The sequence below is a fragment of the Crocodylus porosus genome, unplaced genomic scaffold, assembly GCF_001723895.1.
Source record: "Crocodylus porosus isolate Cpor-Errol unplaced genomic scaffold, CroPor_comp1, whole genome shotgun sequence".
Lineage (NCBI taxonomy): Eukaryota > Metazoa > Chordata > Crocodylia > Crocodylidae > Crocodylus > Crocodylus porosus.
This window is the reverse complement of record NW_017728943.1, coordinates 128,436,139-128,452,213: the sequence shown is the minus strand read 5'-3', so window position 1 is coordinate 128,452,213 and position 16,075 is coordinate 128,436,139. Positions and strand designations below refer to the sequence as shown.

Here is a 16,075-nt window from a genome sequence, read left to right as displayed (position 1 = left end):
TATTGTGAACTGTTGCAAGATGGTTACTGTTCAGCTCTGTGAATTGATTCTGTGTGCTTACAGAACGTAAAGCGTTTGCAGATCCTTTGTGATTAAAGGGACTATACATGGTATTTTATGAAAAGTACTATATGAAAAGGATAATAAGAATGGGCAGGCAGCTTCTTGATCTATGGTAAAAGAAACAGGGAATCTTTTACAAATTAGGAAATCATTTACATGGGTGCTGCATTCTGATGTTCTAATAAAGTTGGTAAGGAGGAGATGTTTTCCTTCTCTTATTTGAGCCATAGCCTGCAGCTATCAGGTGGGAAGCTTTTGTTAAGCTTTTGAAATCTTTTGTGCTGAGAATGGCAGAATGATAGCCAGCATTTGCAAAATATATGTGCATTGTGGGAGTGTCAGCTGAATCTCAAATCTAGCTAGTAATTACTTATTCAGGTATAAACTTGCTCTCAAGCCTTTTTGGTAACAATTAGCAGAGAGACTGTTGCATGACCACAGTCTTTGCAATAGGCTATAAAAGGCAGGGGGCCTCAAATAATATGTGGAGTAAATATGTAAATGGGAAAAATCTCAGTGGCCTTTTGTACCTTTCCCCTCAAATGCAGGGAACCCCTCAGTCCTCCAGTGCTGGCAGCATTAATTCACTGGTTATACTGAGGAAGACTAAACTCTAGAGTCAATGAGTCTGGGTAGAGGTAGAGTGGGGGAGGTGTGTGTATAGTGAGTGCTGTTATTTTCCTAAAGCCTCTTTTAAAATTAACAATGTCCCAATCAATGTTGATGTACAGCCTGTTCAGTGTTATTCATTTAAAAAGGACAGGAAAGATGTGATACCCGAGCTGAAGTATTGTGTCCAATTCTGGGTGCTGCACTTCAGAAAAGATGTAGAGAATCTGAAAGGGTCCAGAGAAGAGCAACAAGAATGATTAAGGGCCTGGAGGACAAACCTCATGAGGAGTGACTAAGGGATCTGGGACTGTTCAACCTGGGGAAGAGAAGACTGAGGAGGGACTTGGTGGCCATCTATAAATATGTAAAGGATGAACATTGGGAACTGGAAGAAAAAACTGTTCACTAGGGTGCCCCAGGGGAGGACAAGGAGCAATGGGCATAAACTGTTAGAGGATGGTTTCAGGTTGGATGTAAAGAAGAACTTCTTTACAGTAAAGGTGCCCAGAATCTGGAATGGACTTCCCAAGGAGGTGGTTCAGTTCCCAACCTTGGAAGTCTTTAAGAGGAGACTGGACAGACACCTCGATCATTTGATCTCAGCAGTACTCCTGCGGGGGGGGTTGAACTCAATCTTTCAAGGTGCCTTCCAGCCCTTAATGTCTATGATTCTATGTACTTCAGTGTTGAATTAGATACATATGTGATTTTTATTGACTGTGGACACATTATCCAGGGAAGACTTCTGCCAAGATCTAAAGCTGGTGTATTTATTAGGAGATATGTAGAAGATGGGTAGCAGAGAGAGAAAAAAGCTAGCTCTTCTGCTATCATTTTGTGTCCAAAGATCTTGTTTTCAATTGCTTATAGCTTTGCCAAACTTAAACCAACTGGGCTGAATTTTTTCATACTGGCAATTGCTTCAGTCCACCTTTTTGGGGTATCTTCATCTAAAAGCAGTTCAGCTATTTCTGATTAAAAGTTAGGGAAAGATGCAGTGTTTTGCCCATGTCAGTGAGCAAATTCTTATAAACTCTTTCACTTGCATGATTTACCAGCTCCATGCACTGGAGCAGGTGCTAGAGATCTGGAATATGGAAGGGAGTTGTGCTAGCATAATCAATTGGGCTTCTCTATCCTTATGAAAATTCATCAAAATCTGGCCAAATCATGAGATTTTGAAAGACCTCAGTTTTCATGTGCCAAGTAGAGACTTTTTAAGAAGACCAAGGTGAGGAAAGCTGGCAGTGCTGATGGCAAAAAAATTGTAAGTGAGGGACTGATACCTGTTGAAAGGTTTTGTTACTATAAGATGTGGAAGATTTCCAAGGTAGGCGATTGCACCATCTCTGGAGGGAGCTTATTCCACAGTCTGGACACTCTAGTTGTGAAGCAGTTTTTCCTAATGTTGAGCCTGAAGTGGTCTTCCAGGAGTTAGTGACCAGTACTCTTAGTTTTCCCCAAGGATGCCCTGGTGAACAGTTGTTCACTGAGCCCCTTAATGTATGCCTCTGATGTACATGGAGGAAGAGCAAGAATAGGAGAGTGAGACTGCTTGACTAAAATGCAGAGGTAAATAATGGCAGATGGAAGCTGGTGAAAGATGCAGGGATGGGTGACAAGTGTAGGAACTCAAGGGGGGAATAGTATAGGGGAAGGAAGTTAAGTCCAGAAATTGAGGGTTATGATTATATACAATGTTTTCCACAGGAAGCCCTACATTATTTGGGAATGGACTGTGCTCTGGGCATGAATTACGGGCGTGTGGTGAAGGCAGTTACTAGCTGTAAGATCCTTTTTTCATTCTTGCAGAAATTGGAAGTTATTTGGCAACTGAGGCATTGCTTCACTGACCATGTAATTAAAGATGGTATTATAATGTGGGCATACAAGGTATGTCATGCCCAGGCAACATTTATTCTGTCATTCCCTATTTTAGGGGTGCTTAATTATAAATGTGAGTATTGAAATGACAAAAAAAAGCCAAGGAGATGAGTAAAGGAAAAAAAGGTTTAATAGATATATAAATTATGTTAATTAAAAAAAATCACCCTAACAACAGGCAAAGCTATATGGGCTTCTAAAGACGCAAAACACTAGAACCCATAGAGAGTAAATCAAATGATTATAGATGTTCAGCTTCTGAAAGGATTTATGTAGGCTAAAATTATCAATGCAAGGCACTTAAGTGGGCTGATTTTTCAGAAAAGATGACCATTTATGTAGGACCCTGAATATGAATGTAGGTGTCCTACTTTAGGCCTCTAAGTTTGAAAATTTCAGCCAGGATAGATAAGGCTAATGTCCAAACAAATAACTGTTACAAATCATACTGGGAACACTGAAACCAGTTACCTTTCCCAAAAGATTGTACCAAACAGTGCAAACAGAAAAAGTCATATCGAGTCAACCAGGGAGAAGATCTTATTGGGAATGAGCAAAGAAGGTAAAAAGTGTTTTGGGTGAACTGCAACAAGTGTTTTGGACAGAATTCCCTTACCCAAAAGGCAGTGTTCCAGCTGTGACATTCTTGGCACTTAAACAAAATTTGCAATTTTTGCCTATGCAATGTAAGTACCCAATAGCTACCGACCATATGTAGTAGGCTATGCACGGGCTGAGTGAATATGTATCTCTATATCTGTATATGCTGATATGGATAATTTTAAAAATTCCGTCTTGCAAAAACTGGCAACTAGCTGGTACAAGGTACAGGAGGAGCAGAAGGATCTTCTACCCGATAAGCTGAGTGCTTAACAGCCTTGGCTAGGGTGTGGAAGCCTTAGGTTCTAGGGTCCCTTCTTCAGAGTGGTTTTGAACCTGTATTTGTTCAACTTCTAGCACAGTGCTCAAACCACAGGTTAGGTGTGAAAAGGCCGTAAAAGGCTCTTTTTAGCGTTTCTTTTGAAGCTGGCTCCCTGAGCGTTCAAGACACAAAGAGTGTATAGGGTCAGGCAAGCTGTGTAGTATATGGCTCAGTTCCATAGCTGTTGCCCTGGATAAAAGACTTCTAGCCTGGATCCTTGCTCCTACTGGGAGCAAGGGTCCAGCTTAGTTTATGAATGTTAAATACAAGGGGCAGTAGTTCAGCTCCAAAAGTGGGGGCTGTGGGCATGACTGGATAGGTAGTGTTATGGCACTACGCTGACAATTCAGACATTTACACACCTACTAGTTGAGGGTCCCCTGGTTGCTGGGGGGTGCCCTATCTACTCAACTGAAAGATGGGAAGGGCCCTCCTTTTCCTTGTTCTTTCAATACGTACGATCAGGTATGTGTGTACATTCCTAACCAGCATATAGCCTACTACACATGCTCAGAAACCATGTGGACAATTATGTATCCACACTGAATGTGTAATAAAATTGCAAGCAGTACAAAAATACCACTTAAGCATTTGTAAACTGCCAGCTGAATGGATAAAGGGTAAAGATTCTGTTCTTTGTGATCAGTCTCTCACTGATGACACTATTTATCTTAGGTCATCTACGTTTCAACTTCAGTTTGAATGTGTAGTATACCAGCACAGTGGTTCTTGTACTTTAACAACCAATGGAATACTGTTAGCCCTCAAAATTTGTCATAGATGACCATGTACCTTTATCATGAGAATTATAGTAAAAGAAGGCAGAGAAACAGCGTGACCACTTATTATAACCTAATGAAACACCAGTGGTTTATGTTCCACAGTTTGATAAAGACTGCTTTACAGCAGTTTAGGGATTATCAAGGTTTGCATGTAAAAGTGGATTTGCTTGGATAGAAAATTTCCTTGTCCAGCTTCTGGACATCTGTTCTCACACAATCTATCTCTTTATAATGTTGACCCATTCAGGTCAGAATGGTATCTTGTGGACCCATAGTGTTTATAGAAAACACATGGGAGAGATGAGAGAGGTCTTGAAACTGCCTGATGTATTAAAAAAACAAACCCAACTCAGACTGTGCTGACATCTAGAATGTTTTAATGTTCTTTTATTGCTAGAGATGTCTGTGTGGACATGTAGCTGTGCAGGGGTGCACCTGCAACCTTTCTCCTCTCCTGTTCACAACAGCATGTTCCCACATTCCTTGTACCCAGAAGGAGCAAGGACAGATTGCATTCTGGGCAGCAGGATTCCAGGAAAGGGGTGAGGAAGAAGCTTTAGGATTACATTTCTGTCTGCACCCACCTGTGCAGCAGGACTGGCGCACAGGAGGGAATCTGATTCATTCTCATGGACAGAGCAGTCTATGCAACAGTGTCTCCACTCTGCCTCCTGCTCAAGGGCTGTTACTTAAAAGCCAGCATCTGGCCTTCAGGATTAAACCACTAATTCTGTGAGGAATCTAGCAAAGGAATTTCTTTTCCTTTCAGCTGATTCTGTTGAAAGCAGTGACATAACCACAGCACTAAACAGAGGTGAGGGTCAATGTTCAGTGCTGTGAGTGTTTATGCTATACACAGTTGCCAATGACACTGAAATCTGGCAGCAAATGAGCCTGTTGTTATTATCTGTCCTGGATTTGACCAAGCTCACTGAGGCTTTCACAGCATTTTGCTGTGATTACAAATTCTCATCTTCTTTCTTAAAATCACCTGATGCCTAAAGAGGGCATCCATTATGTGACACCAAACCAAACTGACACAGTTAATTATAGTTTAAAAAATGTGTGTCTGTATTGCAATAACTCTTAACACAAAGCCTCAGTGCGTTCAAATGATTTTTGCCAAGTGCAATGACTCATAATGCCTGGAAAGAAGATCTTGCAATTTTTTGTTTTATAATTTACTATAATTAAGAAAATATTATGATTTGAGTACAAGGGACAGCAAAACTGAAGACCTATTGTTACAGTAACAGTGGTGGCAAAGAGGAAAATTTGCATTATATGCTCCTACAAACAGCACAGCATCCTACAAATATGTTTCAGCATGTTTTCAAGCCTTATTTTTTGGGGGTTTTTTTAAAATCAATCTGGGGAGAGTAAGAGGAACTGTGGTTGGTAGAAAATGAGCCTGAATACTGCATTGTATTTAATCTACTCCTTCCATGTCGTTATCTGGTGTTTGTTGTGTGGGCTGATCTTGAGTTGGCCACTGAACCTGAGCTCCTACACATTCTTCATCCTTTGGCTCACTTTCAGTTGGCTTCAGTGCTGGACTCACTGGCTCTGAGTGACTTGCTATCTCGGGCTGAAGGGTGGGATGAGGCAGAAGCTCTGGCTCTGGTGGGGGCAGAGGACTGCATGCTTGCATGTCACAGGTCTCTTGATTGGTGTTTTCGTCGGAGACTGCGAGGGGCTGTTCCTTGTGATGAGTCACCATGAAAGCTGCAGCCAGATTCTTCAGCATGTTCTCATCAGCAGTGTACAGCTCTGTATTAGGCTGTTCAATAACAGAAGGACTTGCACCAGCCTCCTCTTGCAAGATGTCATCATTTCTATCCTCTTCTTCTAACTCTTCAGGGAATTTTGCATCTCTTATTTTTTTGTAGAGTTCATTCCTCTCTTCCTGCAGAGCTCTGCAAAGGTTTTCTAGCCTCTGGATTTTCAGCACAAAGCATTCATACTCCTTGGTCCTCATTGCTTTCTGTGATTAAATATAAAAAATCAAATCAGGATAGAGAAAACCAGAGTTTGTATTTGTGAGTCACGCAAGTATGTGGCAGTTCTAAAGATACAACTTCAGCTATATTCAGCTCTCCTTTCCTGCCAAGTAGCTGATTCTCGCACAGCAGCACAATGCAACTGAAGTCTTCCTAAATAAGCACAAAAAACTTAGGGAAAATTCACCTTACTGCACTCATGTTTGTCACTTCTGTGGTGCTTGAGGCGTTCTGCATGCCTTTTAGGATGCATAGACACAGTGATGAATAATCTCTAGCAATAGGAGAACATTAAAACATTCTTGGTGTCAGCACAGATAAGCACCAGAAGACTGTAAGGCTTATCTAGACTTTTTGCAAGACTGGGTTGGCATTTTTATGAAAAAACATCTCTTATGCTTTCTGGCTCCACTTTACTGCCAGCTAGCCAGAAAAGCTGGGGGGTTATGATAGGCCTTGGTTTTGGCTCTTTGGGTTTATCTACACAGTCAACTGAAGGTGTTAATTTAAAACGCATCACAGTATCAGACCTCTTGGTGGAGGCTTTAATTTAGAAGTAAATGGATTGGTAGTTGAAGTGAACTAAAGCCAATTCACTGTTCCACAGAGGGATTGCATGTGGCCAAATGCAGCTAAAATTCATACCTTTACCTAGTTTGGCTTAAACTCCCATGTAGACAAACTGTGACTATACACAATAAGCCAGATACAGTAATATCTAGGCTCCAACATATATGGTAGTTTCCCCACAAAGAGAGATCCTTAAGAATGTATTGTAAGAAAAGAGATCTCAATCCAGAGACCATCAAAATTAACTGGTGTTTGCCCACTGTCACTAGAGCATTTGGATCAGTCATAATTAACTCTAAAGTGTGAAGAAACATTTCAAAACAGCCTCCTCTCCTCACCTCGTCAATCATGTCCAGTAGTGCCTTGTTACAGTTCTCAAACCGGGATTTCCATGTAGCTGTGTCTTTTTCCAGCTTCTTCATCTTCTTAGTCATCTATACAAACAGGAAGAGAATCTCATTCATAGCAGGAAATCCAAATAGTTAACTGAAGTAAGAACAGATTTTAGCAATCTTTTCTTTAGGGCATACTTATAGCTCAGTTGCCAGTAACTGCAGTGAACATAATAATGCCATTGTCAAGGAATGATGACTGAGTAATAACTCTCACCATTAAACTTGTTTAGTTTTAGTTCCTGAGGGCTGAAATTTGACATGAGTCCCTCTTGCCATGTGCCTTCCACTCTGATATCTACTCCTTTAAAGGTGGAGAAGTTTATTACACAGTTAATTATACATGTAGAAAATACAAGTTCAAGCTGGTACCTGTGATGGAGGCAAGTAAACATTTCTCAAAGGAAAGCTATGTTTATAAACTCAGTGCTGTTCTCTTTTACCATCTCTTGCAAGAGAATGATCTGTTGCCAATATCAGTTTTATACCAGCTTTATCAGGGGGTGGAGGAAATTGAAAAACTGTGGAAAGGTAGATTCCTGATTACTAAATTTACTCAGTTCACGATTCTGTGGATTTCACGGAAACTGCAAAATCTGGGATTGTCTGCAAAATCAACTTAAAAAAGACTTAATAAAAATAAAATGCTCCTCCCTCCCCCAGTAGGATTTCTCCACCAATCAGCACTGAGGGGCAGGGCCTCTGGAGCTCATCCAGGGAAATATCAGTAAAATTTGCTATTTATGCCAAGAGCAACCAATGAAAATTGTTTATTTTCTCTGCAATTTAAGTAGACCCTGTCTTATGAGGTATTGATGGTTGGGATCTGGACATGATGGCTCAAGAGGTGCCTTCCAGTTCTGTGTTCCTTCCACTTCTATCTGAAGTCTGAGATGCTTCTGAAAGCAAAGCCCCTCTGGGTTGCTTTTACTAAATTTAAAGTACAGTTTCCAGCATTTCTCCTTCCTTATTAGTTGAAGATTTCCACTCTTGAGGACAAATACTGAGGTACTCCTTAGGCCTATACTGTGCTTACCCTTGCCTTGGGGGGAAGAGGGAAAACCATGTACTCTGTGGATGCAATAGCGCCTCTAGCACTGAAGATCATTAAAGTTTCCATGAACCAGGACGCCAGCATTTTGCATCCTGAAACACATGAACTGTAAGGGTCCAATTTGCTTTTGTGTTTGCACTTTGCTGTTATTGACACTAGTGCCAAAAGGGGCCAGATTCTGGTTTGGTCATATTTAAATACTCTTTCATTGGAAGAAGCAAATACACAAGGTGCACAGTGGTGGTGAATAGGGCTCTAAAGATTGATGCCAACATTTTTGCCAACTCATATAAGATATTAAGTGGACACTACAGCACTAGGTTAGATTTTAGGTATCATTTGGATTGTTCCTCTTTATTCTTTCAAATAATTTTGATTTTTTTTTGCTGGAGAAGAGACTGGAATATTCAACCTCCAGTGCTGAGAAGACACAGAACGGTATAAATTCTAAGTTGGCAAAAATCATCATAGCTCCATTAGGTCTGCAAAAGAGCTGGATCCATGTTTCTGTAAAGAGCAGATCCTAGATCCATTCTTCTACTGAACTTTGAGCATGGTAGTGATTTTCAACCTTTTTTTCATTTGCAGACCCCTAAAAAATGTGAATAGAGGTGCAGACCCCTTTAAAAAAAAAAAAATTAAAATGGAGGTGCAGCCTCCTTTGGAAATGGAATGCCTTTTATAGATTCATATATATTAGGGGTTGGAAGGGACCTTACACGATCATCCGGTCCAGGCCCCACTTAGAATCTAAAACTTTATGTTTGTAGTCATTTTTCATAGACTCCTAAAACACAGTTTGTGGACCAAATGTTGCAAACCACAGGAGTATGGTATCAACTGATGATAGGAATTAGAAATGTACATTGAAAGTATATCAGAGTCATGTAATATGATTGGTCTTGGTGATCAGTGTATTATTCTACCATGTGTGCAGAAATCCGAAGACAAATAATCACAAAAGAGAATCATCCAAATCAAAATGAAAAGTGTCAAGGGCTGTTTTTGGAAATTATCTGTGCTACTTACTTTCTCCATCTCCTGTTTGAAACTAGCAAACACCTCATTACTTTTTGTCAGCGTTTTCTGGAATTCTTCAAACCTTTCAGAGTAGAGAGTTATCTACAGATCGAGGAGCAAAGAAAGGAAAAGAAAGAAAAACCAGATCAGCTTTACAATCCCCATGAGGGCAAACTGATCTTATTCGATTAGCTCTTATTTTAATTAAATGTGAGGGGCATAACTCTGATTAAATGTTAAGATATTTTAGTGGCTGCAGACCAGCTTCTGTTTGGAGGTCTGAAAACACTACAAAAACTTGTGTGAATTTAGCCTTTCTATACACTTATGAGGTCAAGAAGTATTATCATTTCTCTATTACAGAGGAGTAAACTGAGAGAGCGAGCAGAAATATTTTGGCCAATATTTTCAAAAGTAGCTGGAAACTATTGTTGCTGAAGATCAGGCTCAACTGGTTTTATGTGCCCCCTTCCCCCCATCTCCCAAAAAAGAGGAGAAAGCCCTAATAAGTGGTGACTGCTGAACATGTTTGCATATGTGATGTCCTTAAGTTCTCTCAAGCAGACAGCAGTGAAACCTAGAAAAGAACCCAGGGACTCTTGTTTTAAGTACAAGACCTGAATATAACACCTGCATACAACTGTCATGTTTTTCCATGTTTCTAGAGAAATGAATGGATCAGGTGCAGAGAGAGGCTACCAGGACATCATAGAAAAGGAAGGTCTATTTTTTGAGAAGCAACTAAAAGAGTTAGAGTTAGATTGGCAGAACTAACGAGAGGCCTGGCAAGATGTAGGCTGATCTAGAATATGATTGTTGCTGAAGATAAATATGTAAATGAGGGTAAACACAAGAGAGAGACAAGATTTAAGTTGAAGGGCAATGTTGGCCCGTGAAATCTGATGGGTCATTCTAAATGTTAATTAGATGCGTAACAATACTACTATTAGTTACTGGGTCAGGAGCCAGGATACCTGGCTTCAAATCCTAATGCTACTGCTTTCTTGTGAAAGTCACTGCACTTCTTTGTGTTCCCTTCCCCCTTCTTTCCCTCCCATCTTTTGTGCTTCATTATAGTATAATTCTTTCAGAGTAAAATATGCCTGTCCAGTGACAAGCCCTGATCTTGGCTGGGATCTCTGGGTAACACTAATAATTCATATAATCTAAATTTAGTAAACAAATTAATGTGTCTTCTAGTCTGTGGATTAGGAACCATCCCTTGTTATGACCATGAATCATGTTATCACAGAGAGATAAAGAGCACTTAGCTTCACTTTCATGGTTTGGCAAGGCATGTCCATACCTTCTGTATGCTGTTCTTGGAAGCCAAAACATGAAGGAAGTCCTGCCCGATAGCTTCCACTCTGCATGTGCCAACTCCCAAAATGAGACAGTGGGTGTATCATTGGCATGTGCTGAGGGCCACTCTAAGGCAGCTATGTTGCTTCATTTCTGGGAGTTAGTGTGTATCGAGTGAGAGTGAATGGCCAAGAGGTGCTTTGTGGTGGTGCTCCTGTGTGTGGCATGGAGGCAATGTAGACATGCCCTTAAATTCCTTGTGTGGGTGAAGACCCTGGGTAAAAAGAGAGAGCTGCTGCTGCTTCAGATATAAATTTATAGATGTAGTGCTATAGGAATGAGAACCCTCCCACCATTCTGTTAATTATGTGCTTGAATGAGCAGAAGGTAGTGCTTTAAACGAATACGCCCTCAGAGAGATGGTGGCTCCATTTGCAAAGCTGGGGTGTGGAGTTACAGTGAAGACTCTCATAAAGTCACCACATTTTACATTCAGTTCAATTTGTTATCTTTAATGTAGGGTCTTATTCAGACAACAACAAAAATGGAAGGCCTCTGTTAGCTTTTATCTTATGCTTTCTTTCAAAATATAAAGCACAAGGTGCTAGCATAAGTAGTACACTTGGAGAGCATGTGCGTTATATTGAATTGGATCACCACACAATAGGTGTGTGTTTTGAGTTAATACCAAGTACTTTTTTTAACTGTGACAAGCATTTGAGTTCTCCAGCATAAGGCACTGGTGCTAATGTTACTGCTTTGTTCAGTGGAAGCTTAGCTGCTCCTTATGAAATGGAGCAGAATACAACTCTGGGATTACACTGGGCAAAAATGATGCCTCCCATACTGACAAATATCGTCTCTTCATTCCATGGGCTTCCCAGTCTGTCTATATCCATATGCTGTCTCTAACTTGCTTAGGTTATCTGAGGCAGGAACTGAGTTATTTGTTCTGTGTTTTAACAGCACCAAGTACAATAGGAACTGGTCCAAGACTGGGGTGTCTCAGAGCTATGGTGATGTAAGTAATAAATAACGAAGAAGAATTACTGCAATATTTTGAAGTAACAGACCTCTTTGACTACGTGGCCTCTCAAATTAAGGCTACGCTACACCAGAACATGTAAGTTAAGAATGTGAGTAGTCCCGCTAAAACCAGACACTGAAACCTTTAACTAAACAATGTGAGAGGAGCACGGGGCACTGTCAACAGACTGATTGGGTTCCTTTTTCACAATTTTTCATTACCATTTGAAATGTATGTTAAATCTATTCTGTTTTATCTGTCCTTTCAATTTCATTAAATTGGCTACAAAGGTATAGCTGATACACAAAGCTTTTTGAACCCAGCATAAAAGCTAATTAAAAGAAAATTGGGAACAGATTTGCATTTAGGACCAACACTTCAGGAGACCTTTGAAGTTTGATAGAGGGACCTGTCAAATTTGTGTCCATAAACAGAAAGCTCGCAATAAATAATGTAATGTTCTTCAGTGTCTTCCCTGCTTTTTTTAACCTTTGAAAATGTACATAAAAGACCTTCTTATATTCACAGAGATATAGATGAAGACATCTCTGATGTGACTGCACAGGAGAGCTAGACTGTCTTGCATGGACTGTAATTCCAAAAAAAATGGGTGGAGCGGGAAATCCTATAATGCACCATGTACAGGTTGATGGAAAAAGCCATGGAAAGCTTTGATTTCTTATGCCTTTACTTGCTAGCCAAAGTAGCTCTCTGGACACACAGCAGGAAGTAAGATACTCCACAAAAAGAAATACATAACTTACTCAGATAGGGTAAGAAGAAGGCCAGAAAAAATAATGCTGTTCTTTGAGTTGTACTTTCACCCCCAGCATGTTGCTTCGAAAATGTCACTTCTACATTCTAGCCCAGTGGTGCTCAACCTTTTTGATCTGGACTGGACCTGACTGGTGGTCCTGACCTGGCACCCAGTGTGATTGTGGCAGGACCCCAACCTGGCCCCATGGAGGGGAGGGGGCATGGTTTGGCTCCAAACCAGCCATGGGAAAAAGGGACATGGCTTGGCAGGGGGACAGGGTGTGGTCTGGCAGTCCAGCTGTGTGGGAGGAAGGGGTGTGGCCTGGTCTTGAATGGACTGCACAGAGGTGGGGAGGAGGAAGGGGATGTGGCCTGGTTCCAACCCACAGTGCGAGGCTTGGGGACTGGAAATTTGGAAGTGGGGGACAGTGACTGTATTAACTGACACCACTTCCCCACTGCTAAATTACTCAACCTATGGGGAGTCCCATAAGCCAGATACCATGGCTCTATGGGCTACAGTTGGCCTGTAGGCCAGAGATTGAGCATCTGTGTTCTAGCCCAGTGAGTCTCAACATTTTTTATACCCGGACTGATTTGTAAACCTCAATGGCCAGTCCTGACCTATTGCCCCTCACTCCTGACCCACTGCCCCCCCATCCCCAATCCCCAGCCCCCCAGTGTGTGGGGCATGAGGGGCCCCAAGCAACCCCTTGCAGGTTGGAGCTCTGCCAGCCTGCAAGGGAAAAGCCAGAGTTTCCCACATTTTTTTCTTTTAAAGGAGAATCCATTTTTAAAGTTTGGTCACAACACTTTCATATATTCTTGCGACCACTTTTGGGTCATAACGCACAGGTTGAGAAATGCTGTTCTAGCCCATAAACAGATCCAGAGCCACAAAGGCTATGTTTATAATAGCCGTTTCTCCCTCATAATATTTCCCATTGTTACTGGGTGTGGTATTTGAATGGTGGTTATACCAGTGGAAGCACTAGTAGAGGCAAGCTGTTGCCACTATTTTGACCACTTTGTTTTGTTAGTTGGACAGGTTCTGGGTTCTCCAAGGACCATCAGCAAGCACTCAGAGGGTAGTAAGCACACCATTTCTCAGATCATTCTCTCTGGGTTAACAGAATTCTTCAGGCTGCCTTATAAAGTTTGTAGAACAGAGATCATTCTCAGTCTCACTTACATTCTAAAATATCATTCTCTATTAATGTTTCTGTAAGGGTAGGGATACGATATATATTGTCTCAGTCCCTCTTAATTCTTAATGAAGATTCAAGGTCTTGAATTATTTTATCAGTTCTTTTGGGTGAAGTGGTAACCAGTCAGTGCTTTTGTAACAGCTGTACATTACTCATCTTCTACTCAGGCCTGATCTGTGTGACAATTTTTAAAATAAAATTTATTTTAATGCATTTATCAAGCACTAGCTGAACAGAAAATCAACAGGCAAGTCTAGGCCACGTCTGACGGTGCTTGAAAATGCCTCTGTGAAAACAAGCCTATGTTCTGCCTGTGCCACATAGTGGAAAAATGTCACATAGCTGCTCTGATGAAAGTCTGAATACAGTGCTAGGCATGTATGAAAAGCCACCCACATGACTTTTTATTTCAGCACGTGGCATATGCAAAGAAGGAGTGAGTGAGTGGGTGGGGATTGTCATAGCAACACTCCCAAGCCCTGCCCAATGGGTTATAAACATGTCTGAAAGCTTCTCTGTATAAAAGCCCTCTGTGCATAACCACTTCATTGGAAGCTAATGAGAATCTGCATTCAGACCACTTAAGCACACACTTAAGACCTCACTTGAGTACTTCAAGTTAAATATTCAGTGGATTAGAGGGCAAGTAGTGGTGGGATGAAAAAAATGATATGGATGGTATACTGGTATGGACACCCAGCTATAGTTCAGCATAGCTCCATGGATCAGTGTTGTATACATATGCAAACACCTCAGAATGATTTGCACTACAGTTCCGTGTTCTTCTATGTACTGGAAATAGTGTTATGCCATTGCCATGGCCTCTTTATGTTTGATAATGGAATTAGAAAGAACACCTATAAAGCACTTCAAGTATTTTACCTGGGATGTGTCTCATGGGCTAAAAATGGGCAAACAAAGGCACACCATGCACGGGACTCCCCTACTTCACCTGGGCCTGTAGTATAGTCTCCTGCTCCTTCAGCATTTTGGCCTGGAGTTTCCATTCTGCAGCTTGATTGAGGAGCTGGGGATAGAGCAACAAAGAGAATGTTGTTATTTTCTTGCTTTTATAATTTTAAATCCTAGTGCTTCACTCATGAACGTGTTCTTTATATTCACTAGCACCTTTTGGAAATAACAGAAGTTAGCCCCAGCAAAGTGCAGCACAAGAAGCTAGTCTGTTTCATGTGTCAGCTAGTTTGTTTCATGTTTCAGAGATTAGTGTTTCATGTTATTTTGAAAGTTGGAGAGTCACAATATATTGTGCAGTAAAGTGCAGCAGCTAATCACAGAAATTGTCTCAAACTTCTATGGGCCTCCTAAATCCTCCTTGTGGCATGCGTCTGTGCTAATACGACTTAGAGCCCGTGCCTGTTCTCAGTAGTGTTACAAGGGTTGGGCGACTGCAGCATCAGCCCTCAGTGTCCATTTAGAACAGCAAGAACAACAGCTGCTGCTGCTCCCAGCACCTGGGAAAACACTTAGTAGAAGTTTAACAATTATTTATAACTAAAGACGGGAAGTTTCCCTGACGTAGTAATGAAATGTTTAAGAAATGCCTGGAAAAAGCATTTTCCAAACATTTAGTGTTTTCTTTGACTGCTAAAGCCAAATGTAAATGTTTTTAGGGTGAAATCCTACAGGCAACTTGAGAAATGATGGGTAAGTGGATTGGTTTAACGTGGGACCATGTCCCATAGCAGTGATTCTCAACCAGGGTGCCATGGTTTACATTGGATTTAACATTGATAGTGTACAAACATGAGTCACATGATAAATCCGGAGATTTCAAGTAGGAAGCCAAAAACATTCTGATCTATTTTGGCCTTTCTGAATTCTTTGCACCAGACAAATAGCTCTATTGCCAGTATTTCTTTGTAGTCATGAAAAAAAGTGAAAGCTAACAGCTGGCATTTTCTGAGGGGTGCTTTGAGTCTAATGAAAGATGCCTTAAGTTTAAAAAAGGGTTCAGAACAACTTTCCTATAGAAACAAAAAGTATTGAGAATAACCAAAGTAGATACTGAAGAACTATACCTGAAAACATAACTAAGTCCTCTGGTACAGAGCATTTTTGGGGCGAGCACTATAAATAGTTATAGAAAACTCTAAAATTCCACTGTGAAAGTTTTTATAGACAAAGAACTAGAACTCTTGGTTCCAAAATGATGCCTTTTATTAGACCAACTGGGAAATTGCAAGAAAATGGTCCTTTTCTGCAAGCTTTCGGGATCAAAGTCCCTTGGTCAGGCTCTGGGAAAAGTATAGATGGTACAAGATGGTAAAAAGTCCATGGGGCCATCTTCAGGTATAGTTCCATGGGGACTTTTTACCATCTTGTACCATCTGTACTTTTCCCAGAGCCTGACCAAGGGACTTTGATCCTGAAAGCTTGCAGAATGGGGGGCTGCGGTGTAGACACCCACACAGTCAAATGGGTCGCCAACTGGCTGGAGGGCCGCACCCAGAGGGTGGTAGTAG

General features: G+C 41.1%; 1 protein-coding gene across 1 annotated transcript in view; it reads right to left on the bottom strand.

The window, feature by feature from the left end:
* Window positions 1–2,692: 2,692 nt before the first annotated feature.
* TXLNB (taxilin beta) overlaps window positions 2,693–16,075 on the bottom strand; it is a 56,698-nt gene continuing 43,315 nt past the window's right edge. The window contains exons 7-10 of the mRNA XM_019550165.1: window positions 14,545–14,619; window positions 9,309–9,401; window positions 7,172–7,267; window positions 2,693–6,247 (exon numbers count right to left, since the gene is read on the bottom strand). Of these exons, the coding sequence (XP_019405710.1) occupies window positions 5,693–6,247; window positions 7,172–7,267; window positions 9,309–9,401; window positions 14,545–14,619 (819 nt within the window). The 3' untranslated portion in view covers window positions 2,693–5,692. The remainder of the gene's footprint in view (window positions 6,248–7,171; window positions 7,268–9,308; window positions 9,402–14,544; window positions 14,620–16,075) is intronic.